The sequence below is a fragment of the Macaca mulatta genome, chromosome 1 (assembly GCF_049350105.2).
Source record: "Macaca mulatta isolate MMU2019108-1 chromosome 1, T2T-MMU8v2.0, whole genome shotgun sequence".
In the NCBI taxonomy this organism is placed as follows: Eukaryota; Metazoa; Chordata; class Mammalia; order Primates; family Cercopithecidae; genus Macaca; species Macaca mulatta.
This window is the reverse complement of record NC_133406.1, coordinates 34396226-34418760: the sequence shown is the minus strand read 5'-3', so window position 1 is coordinate 34418760 and position 22535 is coordinate 34396226. Positions and strand designations below refer to the sequence as shown.

Here is a 22535-nt window from a genome sequence, read left to right as displayed (position 1 = left end):
AGAGCAAGACTCCGTCTCAAAAAAAAAAAAAAAAAAAAAAAAAATTTCAGCATTTAGAATCAAAATTCCTATTAATGTGTGCATAATAACAGTTAATATTTATTAAAAATTGACTGCATCCCAAGGTTATTGAAAGTTATTTGCATATATTAAAAGAGTATTCAACCCTATGCAGTTGATGAAGTAGATAATATTATTATCCCTAATTTACAGATGAGAAAATTGAGCCACAGAAGGAAGGGATCCTGTCAGGTTTTTATTGCTCTATCTTTAAATGAGATAATTTATATAAAGCACATGTGTGCACATATACATAAAAGATAGACTGAAAGTTACCCTAAATAATAATTAAAAATTAATAACCAAAGATTATCAAGAATTTGCAATTTATTTATACACGGTGTTCAACAATAATCATGTTTTTGTGGAGTATACTGTACTTGAGAATTCCCATTTTACATGTGAAGAAGTTGAGGATCTGTGCTCTTATTTGCCTGGGGACATGGGAGCAATGGGGAGTTTGCACTGGTAACTTCCCTGGAGGGCCCTTCTTAAATCCCATTGCCTATGAAATGCCAGGAGTGGGCCGGGATGGCAGCACTCTAGTCAGGAGTGGAAACTGTTCGTGCCTCATTACTGGAAGGAGACCTGAGTAATAGGCATGGGCAGGCAGGCAGGTGGATGTGGTGGTGAAAGCTTTGCATCTTGATTACCTCTGTTTTCTCAGTTATTGAGGAAGCACATCATGTGCCGAAGGAGAAAATGGGGGAGGAGGTGTCAGAGGTTTGAGAGAAAGAAAGTATGAAAAGGTGATCTAGAGAAAGGGAGAGTGAATGAATGAGGAAAATGTAGTTTGATCACTGGGCAGTATTCAAGAGCCCACTTGAGGTTAGCGATCAGGGATTTTAAATGAAACTAATCAGTGTGGTGGCCAACTGCATTCATCTGTGCAAACGCAGAAATGGAGCCACAGGGTCGTTGAGTTTAACCAGTGTTGGAGTGTTTCAGACAAGTATGATGAAGTGATGGAGGAGCGTGGCAGTTGAGGTTACATGAAAGGGAATGATTACAATAATGGATGACATAATTTAATATGAAAAAAGAAGGAAGAACGTACACGAGGTGGGTGAAGGTCAGGAAAACAATGGTAGAATGAATAAATTCTAAGCATCCAGGAAGTAGAAAATTATGGCATTAGAAACAATAAGTTGGCAAAATAGGAGATGATGCTTAGATATTGGGATTTTTGAAATTGAGACCAGGGAGGGGCTGCAGATATTGGTTACCTAGAACATGACCATGGGAAAAGGAGGGTAGAGGTAGGATCATTAGAGGAGAAAGGTCAAAGAGCAGAGTGACTTGATTTTAGTGGATACTTAAGTTACCAAAAATTATGGAGAAGTTTTGGGAGAGGACAGTGATCCAGGATCTGAAATGAGGAGGGAAGATGGGGGCAGAGCAGTATAAGTATGACTGCAGCAAGGAGGGAAGTGGATAGGATACTCTCATCGCATGAATTAATGAACTTACCCAAGGTTACAGAGATAGTAAGTGGTAGAGCCAGGTTTTAAACCGACTCAGTCTGGCTCCTGCACCTACATGAACTACTCTTCTAATTACTGACAAGTGTGTTATTTTTCTGTATAAAAAAATTCTAAATGAGTTTGTTTACTACTAATAGACATTAAATAGTACAATCACATCAATATTTAATTTTTCTTTGCATGAGATTTATATGGTAAAAGATAACGTAAGTTTGAGGTCAAGCATGGTGGCTCACAGCTGTAATCCCAGCACTTTGGGAAGCACAGGCAGGAGGATTGCTTGAGTCTAGGGATTAGAGGCTACAATGAACTATGATTGCACCGCTGCATTTCAGCATGGGTGACAGAGTGAGATCCTGTCTCTAAGAAAACTAAAAATTAAAAAAAAAAAGTAGTAGTAGTTCATTTAGCAAATGTAGGCACTATTTTATCACCATTTTATTTTATTTTGTTTATTTATTTATTTATTTATTTATTTTATTTTTTGAGACGGAGCCTTGCTTTGCAGCCCAGGCTGGAGTGCAGTGGCCGGATCTCAGCTCACTGCAAGCTCGGCCTTCCGGGTTTACGCCATTCTCCTGCCTCAGCCTCCCGAGTAGCTGGGACTACATGCGCCCGCCACCATGCCCGGCTGTTTTTTTGTACTTTTTTAGTAGAGACGGGGTTTCACCATGTTAACCAGGATGGTCTCGATCTCCTGACCTTGTAATCCGCCTGTCTCGGTCTCCCAAAGTGCTGGGATTACAGGCTTGAGCCACCGCGCCCGGCCTATCACCATTTTATTTTATTCATTGAAACACTTCAACACTGGTTAAACTCAACAACCCTGTGGCTCCACATCTGTGTTTGCACAAATGACTGCAGCTGGCCACCACACTGATCGGTCTCATTTAATATCCCTGACCGCTAACCTCAAGTGGGCTCTGAATACTGCTGGGTGATCAACATGTAATAACTCGAGGCACCATTTTATCCACATTTTACAGATGAAAATACAGTCATGCACCACATAATGACATTTTAGTCAACAGTGGACCACATGTACAATAGTGTTCCCATGAAATTGTAACTCTATATTTTTACTGTACCTTTTCAATGTTTAGATGCCTAAACGTTTACCATTGTATTATAATTGCCTATAGTGTTCAGTATAGTAACACATTGTACAAGTTCACAGCCTAGGAGCAATAGGTTATACTATATAGCCTAGGTGTTTAGTAGGCTATACTGTCTGGGTCTGTGTAAATGTGCTGTAATTACACAATGACAAAATCACTTAATGATGCATTTCTCAGGATGTATCCTCATCATTGAGCAACTCATGATTGTACTGAGGTTAGGGAAATCAAAGGACTTATCTGAGGTCATATAATTCAATGATTGCTTCATCCAGGGCTTAAATTCAACTCTGTCTAACCCTCAATCTCATTTGCAATACAGTGGAGCTCTTTCTTGAACGCCTGCTATGTAATGGTACTACTCTGCACATGGTGGGTTTAGTAGACACGATGACAAGGTCCTTTATATCTGGTGAGCAGAAAATAGTCACTAGATATATATAAAGGAAAGTGCAGGGTGCCATGAGAGAATACAACAAGGAAATATAACCTAGTCTAGGAGTGCCAGGGAAGGCCTATTTTAGGAAATCATTTTTAAGTTAGACTTTCAGAACAGTGTAAGTTGTCCAAGTAAATAGCAGTTGAGGGACAGGGGATATGTCGGGGGTGGTAATCCAGGTAGAGAAACAACATTTGCAAAGGCCTCAAGGCCCTATAGCATCCTTTGTAAACTTTAGGCATCATTATTCATCATTATGCTTACTAACTTCTGATAAAGCCACAGGTTTACCAGATAATCTAGGGATTGGTCATTCTAAGTACTTATTTTTTCCCAGAACTAGTAATGATTGTGAAGATAGTGACATGTAATAATCTCCCCATCTTACCATTAGGATACATTGAAGCATGTGATGGTTCAGCCAACTGCACAGCAGAAAAATTCATTTTTGCCATTTTTCTCTTCACCTTTCTCCTGTATATACTGCAAACTGCCTTTCTCCACAAGCACTTTTAAAATGAGCCTCTATTCTCTCTTTGTTTCACTGCACCCTTCTTGCGATTTATTTACGTAGTTTAGAAAAGGAATATTTGTTTAAATGCTCTCACGTTACATATAAATATAATATCCCATACTGGGACCCCAAAGTGCTGTGAATAGCTGGGCAGAAATTTTGGAAACCATGCTTCTACCAGAAACTCAACCAAATGTGGGCCAGAGGCAGGCTTGAAAGAATGTGCTTTCCTTTAACTGTGGACAAATATTTCCATTTGTGAAAGTTCCTTTTATGACAGGTAGAATAATATGTAAGTCCAGAAAAAGCTTATAGTTTCTCAAAGTCCATAATGAAATGCCCTGTTCATCACTGCTTCTGAATGAAACATCCCGTCTATGCTGGACTGTATCAAAGAGAATACACACACACACACACACACACACACACACACACACACACACCCCATACCCACATTCATATATACACAAATACATATATACATACATATATTCTCTCTCACTCTGCTTATCTCCCTACTTTTCCTTCTTTCTTGCTTGCTTTCTTTTATCTATCTATCTATCTATCTATCTATCTATCTATCTATCTATCATCTATCTATCTACCTACCTAACTACCTACCTACCTACCTACCTACCTACCTACCTACCTACCTACCTGTCTCTATTTCTCCTCCCTCTCCCTGGATGGCAAGTCTTATACAAGGAAGCCTATCACCAGACATGCTGGCTAACAGCTTCTGAGCTCTGTTTCCAAGTGCCACAGTTAGGTGGAAAGTTGGCACTAGCACTTAATCAAAAAGTGACATTTAAAGGACCCTTGTTAAAGCAAGAGTAGTCCCTTGATGCACTGAGAAAGCCCATATGAAGGGAGCATCCAGTCAGCCTGGTCATGCAGGGTCTTTACTCACTAGGTTACAGAGTGAAAGAAATGCCTAAGCTATCAGCATGGACAAGCATCAAGTCGAGTCAAGGCCACAGACAACCTCTGATGCAACACATCACCTAGACTAAGGGAAAAATCCCTGCAACAGTGGATATGTCCTAAGGGGGAGGAGAGAGAATTGGGAGAGAAACTGAAAGCTTGGAAATTGCCAGTGCTTAGAGAAGACTCTGAATAGACTGTGGGTATTGTGTGAGACAGGAGGAAGAAAGAAAAGGCAAATAAAAGATTACCACTAGTTAGCATACGTGTTTGCATGTGTGCCTGCTGGCTGCTGTGCATCTGTTACAATGGGTTCCTCTGTGGCACAGGCTATGTTCCTGCATGGGCATGGGTCTGCGGTGCTTCCTGTGATATGCCTGAATGGAAGCCACCTGTAGCTGCCCACATGGGACGACAATTTTCAGGGTCTTTATTTGTTAGAATGAATGAAACAAACAAACAAACAAACAAACAAACAAAAATGCTCTATTCTGACTAAAAAGATGTGAGTGGTTTGCCCTGCACTGAATGAATATTGGAGACCACATATCAAAGTGGATACGAGAGACTGAAGGTTCCTTCCAATGACAGGGTTCAACCTCTTGCCCCACATCTGACCTGACACAATCCATGGGCTCCTTGATGGCCTAGTGCCCTTTCCAAAAAACGAATATTGGCACAGTCTGCTCAATAATGCTGCTCACTTCTAATGGAGGCAACACTCTTACCACTACAAGCAGACAGGAGCTGAGGCTTGCCACTCACGCTCCTTTCCAGCTCTAGCCCAGAAAACCAGATAGGAGTTGCTATCTCTTCAGAAGCCTCTGCTTACCCAGCCGAGAGATTGGTCCAGGTTGTTCATCTGACTCAGAATATGTCAGGCAGTTCTCCCAGAGATTATTTTTTTTCCTAATGAGGAGACAAAGTGTTTCCTCTGTGGCCCATACTGCTAGGGGGCATCTCCACCATGTGTCTTAGCTGTTTGGAGTGAAGTCCATAGTCTGAAAAACAGAGCAAAGGGAGGCGAGGGGCACCTAGAAGGACCTTTAGACCCTGCTTGCAGGTATCTCAGAGGCAACTTCCATTTAAACCTGGATACAAGACTTCATGATAGGCTTTTTTTTTTTTTAGTGAGGTCTGTTGGGTTTTCTTACTTTCTCTTGCACTCAAAGAGCCCAAATACAGAGGCCTTTCCTCTTTCAGTGGGTCTCAAGCAGGTCCGTTTTCAAAGTGTTATGAGTGCTTTTATGTCCAGCTCTTCATTACTTTGCCCCGCCTTTTCCTGTATGACCATCTGTGGCTTTCTACTTGTGTGCACTAAGCTCCCCTGCCAGACCCTCCACTGTCATTCTATGCACTGCCAACACCAGCCTTCCTTGCACCCAGGATGGCGACTCTACCACCAGCCACTACCACTTAGCTTATTTCCTAAAAACCCCTTCCTCTTCCCTTTTAACATTCTCAGTGGTTTGTCTGGATCTATATGTGTTTCTTCACAAAGACCTTAGATTCCTTTGAGGGCAAGAATCTCTTTATCCCAATTCCTGTTGCCTAATATCACAGTTCACACACAATAGGCCTCCACAAATATTTGCTAAATAAATCAAGTAAGATTTCTCATCTCTCTGGCAGATCATTCCGGACTAGAGGGAAGAAATTAAGTAAATTCCCCTTTATTCCTTTGCCGGTGCAATTTGCTACTTGCTGAATTCTCTTGCCATTTCACAATATGCTCTTCCCCGCTCTTTGAGTTTAATGTCAATGCTGTAGAGTTAGTTGCCCAGTGAAGTGACCACTGGGTGGGAAGTGGGAGGTGGGAGGTGGGGTGTCGGGGCTTTGGTCTTTCCATTCTCATGTTGCCTCCTCTCCAGCCTATGTGAAGACATCTACAATCTGAGTTAAAGCCTGCGTTGGCATTGCATTTGCACCTAGGGCAAGACACTTCTTCCTCTGTTGAAGTTTGGGAACCACTCCTTATTATAGTATTTATATTTGATGCATATAATTGATCAATTTAACTTATTTAACAAATGATTCTATGTGTGGCACTCACTAAATGCCACGAACTGTTCTAGGCACTTTAATTACATTAGCTAGTTCCTCCTCATGACAACTTTGTCAAATAGATAGTTATTACCATCAGCCTCATTTTACACATGAGGATATGGGGTTACAGAATGATGAAGGAACTTGCCCAAAGTCACACAGTGATTGGTGGCTAAGCTGGCATTTGAAATACGCAGCTTAACTCCAGAATCCATGTCCTAAAACCACTGTGCTCTGCTGCCTCTAAATGTGATCAGGGTGGGGTCTACACTGCACTCCTCTACATCCTTCCAATTTGAGTTGATATTCTTAATGTTCAGGGCCCTCAAAAGCAGGAGGTCTCCTTGACCTAACCTACTTAGCAACAGTGGATGAGTGCTTAATAAATACATCCAGGCTCATTGCTTCCTTAACTTTGGCTTGAATACAGGTTTATTTGTGTCATTCTGCATAGCTAATTGTTCACATAGTATTTAATGCCAGTCATTTGGCTCTTGAAAATATATTTTCAAACAACCTAGGAACTATGCCAACAATTAACTATAATTACACATTGTATCAGTTTTGAGTGCTGGAAATGGTTGGAAGGCAAAATGTATGTTATTTAAAATGTTAAACTGACAGTAAATAAAATATGATCCTACCCAAAATAGAGATAAATAAAATTGCATGTCCCTCTTTTTTTATTGCCTTTTCTAGGTGTCTGGGATTATATGGAATATTTTTTTCTCGTGATTTCTAGACTTTTTCTTGAATTAACAGATATTTTTAGCTGTGCATAGACTACCATTTTCTGTTCAGCAAAAAAATAGAATCAAATTCAAACCTTACTCAGTGGGTTCACCTACAAAGACGAACAAACATAAAAACACCTGGGGAGGGGCCTTTTATTTGATGCAAGAGTTATTCACAGTACACTGTTTGGATACTTTATGGAGCCAGTTCTTGCCTCTAGGTATTTCCAAATTGAATCCCAGGAATAATGCATTTATAAATAGTAAGCTTAAATAATGAACACATTCATCCTAGCCACTTCCTTATATAGTTCCAATGGCTTTCCCTTGCAACAAATAGAGACTCTGGGTAATTAATTCTTTAGCTTATTGGGTTAAGTTGGTGATTTCCAACACTATCAATATTTTGTAACAAATATTTTTGGCGGGGCGCGGTGGCTCAAGCCTGTAATCCCAGCACTTTGGGAGGCCGAGACGGGCGGATCACGAGGTCAGGAGATCGAGACCATCCTGGCTAACACGGTGAAACCCCGTCTCTACTAAAAAATACAAAAAACTAGCTGGGCGCAGTGGCGAGCGCCTGTAGTCCCAGCTACTTGGGAGGCTGAGGCAGGAGAATGGCGTGAACCCGGGAGGCGGAGCTTGCAGTGAGCTGAGAGATCCGGCCACTGCACTCCAGCCCTGGCGACAGAGCAAGACTCCGTCTCAAAAAAAAAAACAAAAAAAAACAAAAAAACCAAATATTTTTAACCCCTTTTATTATGTGTAAATAAAATTTATAAATAATAAAACCCATAGATACAAAATTTTAACAAATATAGCATCTTAATATTAATTAAGGGAGAAATAAGAATAATTTATAATGATATAACTGTTAATATTTAATAATTGTACCTTCCTATGCTAGTTATAATAAATATTTCAATGCTCCATTACAAGAAAATAAATAATAAATTTGATAGACATTTGTACCTAGTGCAGATTCACCATAATATAATATATAATATAAAATGCAATATTATGTTATGATATGTGTGAGAATAATACAGACTGATACACATGTGCTGTATTGGTGATTCAAAGTGATTATACAATGTGTAACCTCCCCTCAAATTATAAAGTAGTTATGGACCTAGAAAATTCACTGTATTCAAACTGTACTTTGTGCTTATATGTCAATGGAATTAGCATCTATGCTCATACCATTAGAAGCGGGTTTTCAAAACCTAAATAAATGTCTTGCATGACAGTCAAAAGCTTGTAGGACATGGGGAAATTTTTGTTCTGCAGAACTGTCCTGAGCAATGCACTATTCTAGCCATCCTAGCCCTACCTTCTAAAGGGCAATAATGACCTTCAGTCATTGTGTCATTCAAGAACAACTGCCATACATTTATCAAAATACCCTCTATGGGGTGACACCCTCTGCACTGAAAACCACTAGATTAACTCCTAGTATTAGAATTAGTCCCAAATAATAATTAATAATTTATTCTCCTGGCTTTTTGTAGTCCTTGAAAACAAAAGGAATGTCTACAGTAAAATTGTCAATAATCGGGTTCATTATAAGACTGTAAGTTGCACAAGTGTAAGGGCTAAATCCACCTAGTGTGTGCAATAGCTCAGTACTCACAAGATCTGGGCTTTGCTAATTCTTGCTTTAATGATTAAATAATGGGCTTAGAGATCTGGGTTAGTGAAAAGATATACACTATTTAAAAGAAATAGTCTTGTTACTTTCTAATACATATGACAATACCTGGATGTTCACTAGAAAGCATTACAGTTAAGAAATATTTGCAAACACAATTTCAATTGTTTCTGTTTGAGTGAGTGACATTAAAATGTTTGAAGATGTCTGAAACCTATCAAAGACCCAGCATCCTATTGTCATTTTGAATAAGAAAAGAAAACATATCGAATGTCCTGTATGAGCTGTAGTCTTTGGCCTAAGAGGTTTGCTTAATCTTCACAATGGTCTGTTAGGGAGCTATCATTTATTGACCCTATAGGAAATTAGGACTGGCAAGCAAATTATCTGTCCATAGTCAGACAGTTGGTTCAATGTCAGAATGAAGTTTGAATCCAGAACTGTCTGATTCCCAAGAACTCACACTGCTCTTCTAGCTAGGTTTCTGCAAATCTACATCTGAAGGACCATGAATTATGAATATGTGAGGTCTATCTTCATATAATTTTACTCTATATGTAGTTCCAATTGTCATGGCTATTAAATTCCATTTTCCTAGTAGTTCAGTGATTTTTACATTTATTGTGTTCTTTGTCAGGTCCCAGGATTCAAGGTCATGTGTGAGCTCATATTAGTGAGCTTCCTGAGGGCAGGGGCTATGCCCTGGATGGCTGGGTCTCTACCACCCAGCACTGTGCCTGGCACGAAGTGGGCGTTCAGTGAGTATTTGTTGAGTTGAATTTAATTGAATGATGTTTCTTCTTTTAGGCCATGGCCTTACACAATATTTCAGCGAGGCTTTGACCTGGTTTTGGGAGAGCAGCCCTCTGATAAAATATTTAGGTAAGTGATTGTCTAGGGACTTGCTTATGTATGTCTGCAAACCCTGTGTTCCACTTCCACCTGAACTTACTTCCTAGTGGTAAAGTATAAAATGGGAAACACCTTGAGTTGTCATGGCCACCTACTAACAAAAGTGCTTGCCCCCAGTCATGCCCAGGGACAACATGGAGGACTTGGAGGTCAGACCGATTCTGTTTGGACCCTGGCTTCCTTCTTTGCCAGCTCTGGGAACCTCACTAATTTACTCAACCTCCTGAAGCCTCCAGTCTCTGCATTTGTTAAATGGGGCTATATTACATGCCTGGCTAGGTTGTTGTGAGGGATATATGAGATAATGCAGGGAAAATCCCTGGCACAGAGTGGGCAATTAATGTCAGTTTCTGCCACTCCATTTTTGCATCTAATTTGCACCTTCCTCATAGAGTCTTAAGTTGTTCAAAATGAATCTCTCCCGCCCCTGCCTTCCCCTTTTCTAAACTCTGCCTCATTATTATTTTCTTTTACCTACTACTTGCCTGATCAAATTGGATGCTTCTAGTCCCTCCCAAATTTCTACCTACATACCTGGGAATAGCACATATTAGAAAGGCCCACAGCAGAGGAATAATTTGAGTGCCAGCCAGGAGCGATTCGATTATCATGAAGTTTAATTCATACTAGGCCTTAGCTGGAACAGTTTATTTCCAAAATAAGATCTTATCCATTCATTTTTTCAATCTATCATTCACTTAACGTACATTTGCTGAGTTCCTTCTAAGTGCTTGGCTTGAGAGTATGGGCATGAATACATGTCCCTCCTTGAGTAAGTCGTCTAGTAGAGGAAGTGAGTAGCCCTGCATAAGCGGCTGATGAATTCAGCTACTGCATGCCTTTTCTGGAGAAATGGTGAGCAGTGTAGGACAAATGGAAGACTTGCACTCATACAGTTTGCTGAGTCTCACTTCTTCACTGCCACCTTTCCAAGCCCCTTCCCAGACCATCCCTGTCAGCCATTCCTGGCCTAGGTGTTAATTTTTGCTCCTGCATTTGCCTCCTAGGGCTCACTCTTTTGCAAAGCTTCTACTGCTCCTCCTGTAGCTGGTTGTAGACTCAGCTTAGCCACAGCCGTGTTCTCTTAGGCATGCTCCTAGCTAGAATGCGGATTCACAGAACCACTTCCTCAAAGGACTTTCCCTTGTCCTTTTCTCTCCTGAGTGTCTGTCCCAGGGAAGGCTGGGTCACACTCATGGCATTGGTTACAGGCTGCTTTTGAGGATTTGTGCCGCAAGAGATGTCAGCTCCATTCCTTGGACTGTGATATGGGCATTAAAACTTTCCAACAAGGATTTATCATTCGGCTGACTTTTTCTTTCTTTTCCCTACTGCTGATCTTCCACAACTTCAGAGGGTAATAAAGATAAGGCAGATGAGGAGCCTGGTGGAATTTGGCTGATTGACATGGATAAGTTCCTCATTCCCTGAAAGTCAGAAACTAGCAGTTTGAAAAACAAGGGCCTTAATAAAATTGCTATTCAAGCAAAACCTGCACAAAAACTGTTTCTATCCCCACAAGCTCCATTTATGCTTTTTTCAAAGTTGCTGGCTGTCAACTGGATGTTTTATCCAAGCACTGCAGAGTGGACCAATTGTGTGGTTTGACCCATGAGGTCAGATATCTTAGGAACCAGTGGGTTAATCAATAAGTGACTAAGAATTTGTATCCCTAACGTGGAAACAACTAGCCTGTCAAATGAAAGCAATGGGTCACAATCTGTTTATTTTAGGTACCAGGAACTTTAATCGAAACCACTCTGGCATCTGAGTAAACCACCTACCAACGACCACTCTAAAAAATTCTGTGACCTGGTCAGTCACTATAATTGGCTACTTATTTTGCTACTATGCTCACTTATGATTTAGTGTCCTATTGAATTCCAAGCTCCTGAACATCTCTCTAGACTCTGAAATCGAGTTTAAATTCCTCCATTTAAATCTTTTTACTATCGAATGCCAACATACAACTTCCTCTAAATGAGCCACTCTTCTTCTAGAGAACCTTTCGTTCTTGGCTGAATCTGTTTTCTAAGTGATCCAATATCCGCAATAAACTGAATGTCTCCCACTCTGCTCATTTGCTCATACCCTTTCCTCTAGCAAGAATGCACATTTTTCTCACAATATAAATACTACCATTTTTTAGGATCCAGATCAAGTCTCCACCAAACTCAGCATCTATTGAACACCTACTCCTTCAAGGTACTGTTTCAGATGCTGCAGATATAACCAAACAAATATGACCAAGATAGTCTCTGACTTCAAGCATTTACAGTCTCATCCAAAAAGCAGTCTCCAGCCCTGGCTCTCTATGAGAGTCCCCAGCGTGCTTTAAAAATGACTGACGATCATACCCAGAGCAAACCAATTAGTTCGTAAGTTCTGGAAGGTGTGGCGAGGGCATGAGCATTTTTAAAAGCACTATGGTGATTCTAACCTGAAGCCAGGATGGAAGAATATTGCTCTAGAATGTCTCCAATCCACTGTAGCAATCCGCAATGACTTTACCCCTGCAAAAGCCCATCATATATGGATTGTAATATGTATTCGTCAATTATGTTATTTAATATTTATTTTTCAACTGCCTATTTTTCCCCAATGAAATGATGTTCTTCTTGAGTGAAGGAGCGGTATCTTATATCGCTTTAAATATTTAACATCTAACATACAATCTTGAACACAGCAGGCCTTCAATAGATATATGTAGATAATCATTTCAGTTATTTCCTAAAAACTTGAACCCAGAGTAAGAAAAGACCTTGATGTTCAACCTAACCTTGATAATCTGCAATCCAAATAACCTGGGAAGGTCCCAAGCTAGACTCAAAGGATCTAAGAGGACCCTGAATCTACCGACTGAATCTTCCCACCAAACCCACTCCAGTGCCCAAGAAGTCCTCTCTACTGTGGCTAGGGTCACTCCTTTCCACTAGACTGTGGGGGTAGGGATTGGTACAGACCAAATTGATCCCACAGAGACCTTCCCTCAAAGTGAGTGCCTGCATCCTATGGAATAATTCCCTGTCCTGGAATAGCCTGCTCTGAGAAAGCATGGAGATGCCAGATCAATAGCAATTGATACGTTTCCTCACATTCCATTTAATGGCAAGCCACGGTGACAGCACAGCCTTGTTCTGTGCAGCACTCTCTGGTGAGTGTTTGCCTCTGGACAGGAATTTCTAGCTCTAGTTGAACACAGTGCTGTGTGCAGGACTCAGTGCACAGCTGAGCCATCAACTGCACTGGTCAGCACCAGCTGTCTCCAGAGAAGGCCTGAGTTGGGAAAGCATTCTAGATGCTCACCCAGCTTCTCTTGGGTAGCTTTTTGAAGTTGTTCCTGCCAAATCTGCATGAATGAGGGACAGATGAGATTTTAGGACACAGCTTTTCTCTGACAGTTTGTTCTATATTTGGTTTTTGGAGTTACTCAGTAGATTTTGCAGATGAAAGAAAACTTGAGAATTCCATAGGCCTGAGCCAGCATGAACTAGAAAGCTGCTGGGATCCATACCTGAGAATCAGACCAATCCCAATTTTCCCATTTACAGAGGGTGACCTTGGAGAGGTTACAAGCCTTAAAAATTACTTGATATATTGGTAAAGTGGGGCCAGTTGACCAGCCTCAGAGGACTGTTGTAAGGATAAATGAGGCCACACTACAGAGCACCTGCCCCTTTACAGTTCTCTGCAAAGATTAGTCTCACCCAACACCTGACTTTGCTTCCCCTACAGGGTTTCACCTTGATCTTACCAGAGGCTGCTTTTCTTATTAAAATGGTCCAGTGCAGTGTCTCAGGAGCTGCTCTGCACATAGGAGGTTTCTCACAATATCAGATGCATTTCCACCTTAACCTTTAAATCCGTATAAACCTAGAGGTTAACCTATAGCCTGCTCTACGTAGAGGATAATCTTAACCTCTGCTTCCACCTTTAAATTTGAACATGGAGATTGTGTTTCCCAGAAACTTGTGCAAACTAAAGAACCTAATGAAATATCATTATCGATCAGTCAATACATATTTATGGAGCGACCTCTTTGGGGCAGAAATTGTGTGAGGCAGTGGGGATACATAGGTGACAAAGAACTGTCCTTTGCCATCCAAGAGAGCACATTCTTCTGAGTGGTGATGGACACATGAAAAGACAGGCACAACTCATCGTTTCAGGAGCAGCAAGGGGCTCTGAGTCAGGTGCACAGGCTCAGCCCCTTGTTCAGCCTGAGGGTGCAGGGTGAAGGCCCTGGGCAGGTTTCTGGAAGGGATAGGATCTTACCTGAGTCTGCAAATGATTAGAAGTCAGACATAGAAGAGAGGGAAGAAAATCCAGAAAGAAGGTCTATTAGGAGCAAAAGCAAAGAGGTGAGAAAATCAGGACTACTTTAGGAACTATAGTCAGATTTCATTGTAAGAGCAGAGGGTGACCCAGGGTTTGGTGAAAAAAGAAGCTGAAGAAGCTATCAGCTATCGAGGATGACCTCTTTGGAGGTTGGAACTTTATTCTGTAGGTACAGGGTGCCATAAACAGTTTAAGTTGGGGGAAGATGTGATTTGCTTTTCTCTTAGAAATATTAGTGTATTCAGAGGAGGAAGAGAAAACTGTGAGATGGATGGGCATGGAGCCTTCTCTTTCAAAAGAAAAATTAACCATCGGAAATGTACCAGAACTGCCAACGGCTTCCTAAAATCAGTTACATAAATTATAAACCACAGGTCACAGATTTGTTGCTCTGCTTCAATGCAAATATTGTAATTTTGAAATCAAAATAGAAAACAAAATTTTATTTCTATGTCCAATAAACTGCCTCCTCCTTGGTACCATTCAAACTACTTGTAGACATTCTCTCTAAAATAATATAATAGCGGAGGTGCCCCCACTCCAGCCTGCCTGTTATAATGTTTCTATCTCAAGGATGTTCATTGTGAAATGCCAAGTGAAATTATACAAATTCTTGGAGGTTGTTTTCTTCAACTTACATTATCCTTAAGTCCCGGATTCCAGATACCTTGAGGCAATCAGCCCTGAATGGGCTCCTTAATCTTACCAGATGAAGTGTGTGAGTGTGTGTTTGTGTGAGTGTGTGTGAATGAAGGGACTGTCATGCTTCCAATTTTGCTAACTGCTTCACAGAAGAATGAAGCCATGGTCATGGTCTTCTAAGTAACAAGCTTTCCTCCCCTGGTGCAGGCACCTCCCTGCACAGACTTACTGCTTGATACTCCTGTGAGTGGGGAGAACTGAGTGACTCTTACAGAGCCAGAAGCATCTCTAACATTTCAATGCTGCTTAATGCAGAGGTTCACCAACAGGTCAGAGAAGTAGGGGCCCAAGAGTCAGGGTGGAAATGGGAGAAAATCCCCCAAATCCTGGCCACTTCCTTCCTACCAGTGGCTCTGCCTGGCCCCTGGAAATCCCCTGCGTTAAGCTGGCACATGTCCCACACCCCTCCAGCTGCTCTAGGGCCCAGGACTCTCTTTCATGTTGTGGGCAGAAATCATGTGGCTTGGCTGCCCTCTAACTCATGAGCCCTAGTCAATGGGTCTGCTCTGTCCCATTGGTGCTAGTCAGTGGTCAGCTTACTGGAGAGGGCTACATTTTTTTTTTTTAAATAAAAGATCTGAAGTCATCAATCTGGTTTCCTAGAATTTCAGGCAACCTGGGGAGGGGAGAGGGTTATGTATGTGTTAAGATAGAGAAAGGAGCAGGATTCTGAAATGGTGCTGTGTGAGGAGCATGCTAATGGTTCTGTTTAATTGTAACATCCTTCCATTGTTCCTCCTTCCACATTAAGTGGGGAGGGGATGCCAGACTGCCACAGCCTCTTCATATCCCACCCACACTGGCTTTGATCCCGCAGACTATTTTTGACTATGAACACAGAGCATTTGAATGTCTTTGAAATGAAATGAATGAATAAATAAACAAATAATCTCTCATGGTTTTCTTAAGCTCTCCCTTGAAATGCCGATTGATTCTTTTACTCCTTTTAGCCCTTGTTGTAAGAATAATAAAAAAAAAATCTTCCCTGTATCCCCAGGGTTAACACCTTTAGCCAAGGGTGTGGGTAGGAGTGCAGAGAATAAATCTGGGCCTGTTCTGTTCATTTGTTCATCTGCTCTTCTCTCCTCCCTGGAGGCTCTTGGCTTCAGTCATTTCTGTTCCCATCACACAGAAGCTGTAAAGGGGTGCTTTCTTTCTTTCTTTCTTTTCTTTGTTAGGGTTCCTCCAGGCACAGAGAGATGCCATTGCCGCCACTGTGGGTGTGCAGCCGTGGGATGGGGACGGTGGGAGGCTGGCATCTCTCTTCAATTAAAATGCTTCCAATTATATCTGACTCAAGACTGGGGAAGCCCAGCTTCAAATCCGAAGAAAGCTGGAACTTGCTTTTTATGACTTGATAAAAACTACTTCTAACAACTAGTGAGCAGGCACCATAATCAGTTCTCCAGCTGCCTGGCCATGTGAGCAAGGGTTGGTCTCTCTACCTCCTTAGAACTTAGTCATTGCACCCATAAAATGGCAATCTTTCTGAAGAGGACTGCAAAGGGTGAGAAGAAAGCACTGGTAATGAAATGCCAGATCCCCCAGTGGTGAGTGGTGATGCCTCCAGTCATGACCACCTGGCACTGGATGTCCCTGCAGATTCACCTACACCCTTGGGGAGGGCATGTGGTTGCCCCTCAGCAAGAGCTTTGTGATTCCGCCAGCCGAACTGGCCATCAATCCATCAGCAAAGTGCAAGACGGACATGACCGTGATGGAGGATGCTGTGGAGGTCAGGTGAGTCTGGCTTCAGGACTGAGGCCTGCAATTGGCTTGGGAAGCAGAATGAGAAACTACCTGTAGGTTCTAGGTGCTGGGGAAGGAGTCACGACAAGCTAAAAGGAAAAACTGGCAGGCAACCTGCTAATTCCCCCTATGTTGTGCCAGGATCTGCTTTTTATCTGGGTCAATATTGCACATCCCAAGGCTCATTCACTGGAAGAAGACATAAAATTAGAGTTTGTAAGCACTTCTCACATACCCTAAGGACTGACAGGCAATAAAATGTTAATTTACTTGCCCAAGTTTAGACCTCTTTCTTTGACCAGGCGTTACAGCCTTGGCTCATTTCCCAGATATGGAGAATGCCCATCATTTGTTAGTTCAAGGCTTGGAGTATAGTTGATCTTCAATTCTTATAAGAGAGAGTGAGATACAATTCAGTTGACTAGAGAGGAGCATGGAATGTAATGCCACGCCACTTGTTGCATCTGGAATCTCCTTGACCCCTCCCTGCCTCCCACTCTTTCTGCCCACAGAGAGGAGCTGATGACTTCATCCTCCTTCGACAGCCTGGAGGTTCTCTTAGATTCCTTTGGGCCGGTGCGCGACTGCAGCAAAGATAACGGGGGCTGCAGTAAGAATTTCCGCTGTATTTCAGATCGCAAGCTGGACTCCACTGGTTGCGTGGTAGGTCTGCCCTGCCAAGCTAGTACTTTCTATTTGGGGGATGGGGAGGAAAAGCACGAGGGGAAGACACAATGCAGATATATAGGTAAAAATGTGCTGTGATCCCCAGTTGTAAACACCAGCTAGTTAAATTAGGGATTTTCTCTTGATAAGGATGAGAAGGTAATCATGAGTCAGTTAGTCGAGAAGTTGTTATGGAGTACCTACTGTGTGCACTTTAACTATTCAAGAAAAAGTTTAGTTCATAAGAACTAAATAACTGCTTAATTGTATGACATTGATTCTAAATGTAATAGAAAATTTTAGGAGAAACCTACCTAAAGCTAGAGTGATGAAAGAAGTAAGTTATGCCAGGAATGCTAGTGAAAAAATAAAAACTAAAAAAGAAAAAATCTTTGTCCCCTCTGTGACCACAGCAATGGGCACCTGCTTCTTCAAAGGTGGGCTTCTAAAATACTTCGTTATCAGCTCTATGGACTGTGTCTATGGTGGCTGACTCACACCTGTAATCCCAATACTTTGGGAGGCCGAGGTGAGAGAGTCACTTGCAGCCAGGAGTTTGAGAACAGCCTGGGCAACATAGTGAGACCCTCGTCTCTCAAAAAAAAAAATGGAATAAATTAGCTGGGCATGGCAGTGTATGCTGATAGTCTTACCTACTCTGGAGGCTGAGGCAGAAGGATTCCTTGAACCCAGGAGTTCAAGGCTGCAATGAGCTATGATCTCGCCACTGCACTTCAACCTGGGCAACAGAGTGAGACCCTGTCTCGTAAAAAAAAAAAAAAAATGTGATTCTATTAACTAGTAAGACGATTTGGACTAGAGTGGACTCAGCTATCTCCCACATCATGAATGTGAAGGCTGTACTGTGCCATGCAGGGAAATGGAGGCAGGAGCAGATGAAGCCTTTGCCTGCTGGCTCCTTTATGTGGGCCACTCTTATGCCCTTAGCACTATTGTCCATTTCCGTCCCTCCCTTCTTTGAAGGCAGAATGATATAGTCCTCAAGAGAGGAAAGGGCATGGGACAGAGGAGGCAGGGAGGAAAGCCATTCAGACTGAGAGCAGAGGAGAGGAAGAGATGATTCACTGGTCGCTCTGTTGGAGTGGGGGTTGGAGCAGGAGCTTCCAGCTCTAGGGAGGATATGGTGCCCTGTCTCGCTTTCCAGTCTGACAGCTGTGCTGTGTGAGAGGACCCCGAGCAGGGACAAGCTGTGAGGATGCTGTGCTGATGCCATCTTTCCCCTCCCCTCTTTCCCATCACTGAGCACCTGTTCTGTTCAGGGAGCTGCTCTCAGTCAAAGACAGATATGTGCCTGGTACAGAGTGGAGTGCTCCCAGTCCTAAGGCCTCCCCAAACTTTTACCTATTGACAGGAGGGTGATTCATCTGAGAAGGAAGAGAAAATGAAGAAGAAGAAAGGGAGAGAGAGAGCACTGAGGGGAGATAGGAGGAGAACCTGTGGATCCGTGATAAGGAGGGGAAAGACTGTCAGGAAAATGCAAAGAACGGTGCTCTTTAGGTCACGCCTCCCAAAGGCAGCCAAGGAGGAAATTGATGTCCCACAGTGCCACCCTCCCTTTGGCTGGTCCACTCTCACATGTCTTAAGCAACGTGCTCCCAGCTGGGATCCTCAGGAGACAATTTCACTATCTAATGGAGCTCCCAGCTGAGACACTTTTTAAAAAAGCTATTCAGCTTATATTTCTTCATCCAGATTTCAGCCTTTCATGTCTTATTACTGTCTGGAGTCATTCTAAGTGCTGAAACACTGTGTGTTCATATGTGCACCTCCCTCCCTACCCTCTGTAGCCACTGCAATACGTGTTTGAGCATGTACATGCATTAGCAGACACACACAGGGCTAGGCTCTCCCTCTTTTGCCACTTCTCTGCCCCTTCCTGAACCCCTCAGGGTCTGCCTGTCAGATGCCTTCTGTTGGTGATAGCCCCTTTTACTTGGCACATAGCTATGCTGATGGATTTTTGTACTTTTAACACTGATCTGTGAGACAGAGCTAGCAGGAATAGTTCTGATGAATATGCATTTGCAATAAGGCTGCTGCATTTTAGAATTGGAGCCACTGCAAAAAGTCACCCAGTTACACCAGTACTTGGTATTAGCATAATACTTTGAAGCCACTGGACCACGTGGCTTCTGGAGAAGGAGGGGCAGGAGGATTGGCAGACACACTCGATTTCCTTTTTCTCATTGGCTGTGAAGCATAGGCTTCCTGAGGCAGGAGGATGGATGGGTGAGAGCTGATGTGTCCCACCATGACCCTTGTGACCCCACTAAGAAGGTCAGAGACTTGACCTTGAGCCTGACCCGTCTCCAGTGAGCATCGGTGCTGTCCTAAAGCTCTGATATGTCAGCAGAGTCGTCCCTTGTCATCTGGAATTGGACCAGGGACAAAGGTATCAGCTGAACCAACTGTAGTTTGCAGAGCATTGGCCTGCCTTCCTCCTCTCCACATAAATTTTACCTTCAGTCCTCTGGGTGCTGAACTGAAAGGCTTCCCAAGAAAGGCCTATTTTTATGAAAGGAGAGAGAGATAAGAAACTCAGAACACGCTGACTCTTAAAGAACCTAAGGAAGGAGCAGAGATGTGGGCAGAGGCAGAGAATATACCTTTATATTTTCCTGGCTGAATGCAAACCTGACAGGTGGGATTCATGTTTGGTCCGCATAGGCTGTTCAACCTTCATTCTTTCTAAGAAGCAGGACATGTTTTTCAGTTATGCATGGACTCCCACAGGGTTAATTGCTACACAGTTAATTGCCCTATTGTTTATATAGTCTCTGAGGACAGGAAACAAATATCCGTGAAAGGCACAGACCTGTACAAACCACAGTCACAGCATTCCAAGCCAGACTGCTCTCCAATAGCCATGGATTGCTGAAATTTCATGAGGGTTCCAAGCATCATGGTCAGCTACCCACTGCTGATGACGAAATCTTACTCCTTGTTCTTAGTGTGCAAGGTAAGAGCTGTCTTCCTTACTGGTGATGTACAAGAGCAGCAGTTCTCTGGTCTATTGAGTGAGCCCTATAGGGTCTTTCAAGAGTACTTATAATCTTAGTGCCTCTGTAACAAATTACCACAGATGTAGTGGCTATAAGTTACACACATTATTGACTTACAACTCTGTAGATGAGAATTCAACATGGGTCCCACTGGGCTAAAATCAAAATGCCACCAGGACTGCAATTGTTTCTGGAGGCTCTAGGGGGAATCCATTCCCTTGCCTTTTGCAGATTCTAGAGTCCACCCAAATTTCTGGGCACATGACTCTTCTCCATATTTAAAGCCAGCAACAGTGAATTTTTCTGACCATTTTTCTGTAGCAAATCCCACCCCCCCCCCTCTCTAATTCTGCCTCCTCTTTCCGCTTTCAAGGACTCTTGTGATTACATTGAGCCCACCTAGATAATCCAGGATATTTCAAGATCCTTAATTTAATCACATCTGCAAAGTTGCTTTTGCCATGTGAGGTGGTATCTTCCAGGTTTCTAGGATTATGCCAGGGACATCATTGGAGGGAGCATCCATGGGAGATGGCAGTAGGGGTTGGAGCAGGATTGGCTGGCAGGACTTCAGCCTCCCTGCTCTGAGCTTTAGCCAGGATATCGTCACCCTTATCAAGTCTATGTACTGAGGTTTCATATAAAATTTTGTCTGAATCTTTGAAAATGATTTCTAATGCAATGAAAAAAGAGGAAAACCCATGCTCTAATGCTCCTTCTTTAACTTCACACTCATCCTGAAAGTGGCCAAAAAATGCCTTAGCTTTGTAAGATGTAAGAATGTACACAGGTGAGCAGGCTGTGCCATGGAAGGGGAGAAGTCAGGTGCCCACTTCCTCATGTATTGAACACACGACCTTCCTTGTCAGAGCATTATGCTCTAATGAGCTTTGAATTACCCAGCGACCCTGCTGCCCTTCCCTCCACATGTTGTCTACAATGGTTTCCCAGGAAATGTGTCATTTCACCTCTACTGGAGCACAGATATGTGGAGACCATCACAGATTACCATCTCTCTTTCTCTCTATAGGACAGTAAGCAGGAGAGTGTGCCTCGGAGGCTTCCAGAGAAATGGAGGCAGGAAGGTATCACTGCTGAAATATAAATTTAACTCCATCAAACTTTTACCCTTGGGAGAAGTCCTGCATGGCTTGAGCCTGCATGTCAGAGCCCATCAAAAAGTTTGGGAATCATTATTTGTGAAAGAAGTGAGGTTGCCATCTAGTAAAAGAGAACCTATTTCTAGTAGGAATTATAGTTGCATGTCCTATGAATCATCTAAGGTAAGGCGAGGAGGCTTGGCTTCAGGAATCTATCCCTTTTCTTCCAGAGGCCCTGAATACGTTCGTGTGTTTATCTCTCATACTCATCTCCCAACAGAGCACCCACTTCATCATCTGGAACGGAAGTAGGCATCTTAGTGAGTCTTAGTGAGATTTGACCAGCCTCCTAAGTAATTAATCAACCAAAAATCACTGGTAGGAAAAGAGGGGAAAGATGACAAAGAAAAGGAATTCAATGGGAAAAATCATTTTAATCTCATTAGCAAATTATGCCTTAGACCACTAATAAGTCAAGAAGCCATGAGCATCTCATGAAAGATGATTAACCTTGTGTATTTTAGGGGTCACTGAAATATGAGCTCATTTGTTCAACCTTTTTGATAGGGGAGGGCTGTTGCCATAATAAATGGAGTTTTCTTCTTAAGTCCGTAGTTTACAAAGTCCCTGGGAATGCTAAATATAACCTAAGCAAAGAAGGATTAATATATGACCTTGGGGATCTCTCCTGAGCAAACAGTTCTCTTTCAAGGAATAAATGGAGGGATTGTCCACAGCCAGGAGAAAAGAATATCCAGCTCTTGCAAACAGAAAATGCATGTGTCTCCTGGAGGTAGGATTTCTTTCTGACAACAGGACTCTGGCAACAAACACTTCTAAGAAGAAGAGCATGGTTTGGAGACTCTGGTTTCTTTGTACTTAGCTATATATTTTGAGGGAACCCAGAATGTGGATGCAATAGCAGAAAGAGGATTCAGGCAAAAAACAAATTTATACCATAGGAAACTCCTTAAAGAATGTGTGTTCTGGTTCCCAAAGGTTAAGAAGGAAATTATTTTGGGTTTTAGCCTTTTTATTTTTCTGGAAATCTTTCTAAAATGTTTTACTGTGAACT

General features: G+C 42.4%; 1 protein-coding gene across 2 annotated transcripts in view; it reads left to right on the top strand.

The window, feature by feature from the left end:
- Positions 1-22535, top strand: part of ASTN1 (astrotactin 1) — a 306207-nt gene that overhangs the window by 191851 nt on the left and 91821 nt on the right. For both annotated transcript variants that reach the window (NM_001266732.1, XM_077989823.1), the window contains 3 exon segments: positions 9778-9852; positions 16525-16662; positions 17184-17334. In NM_001266732.1, coding sequence (NP_001253661.1) covers positions 9778-9852; positions 16525-16662; positions 17184-17334 — 364 coding nt within the window.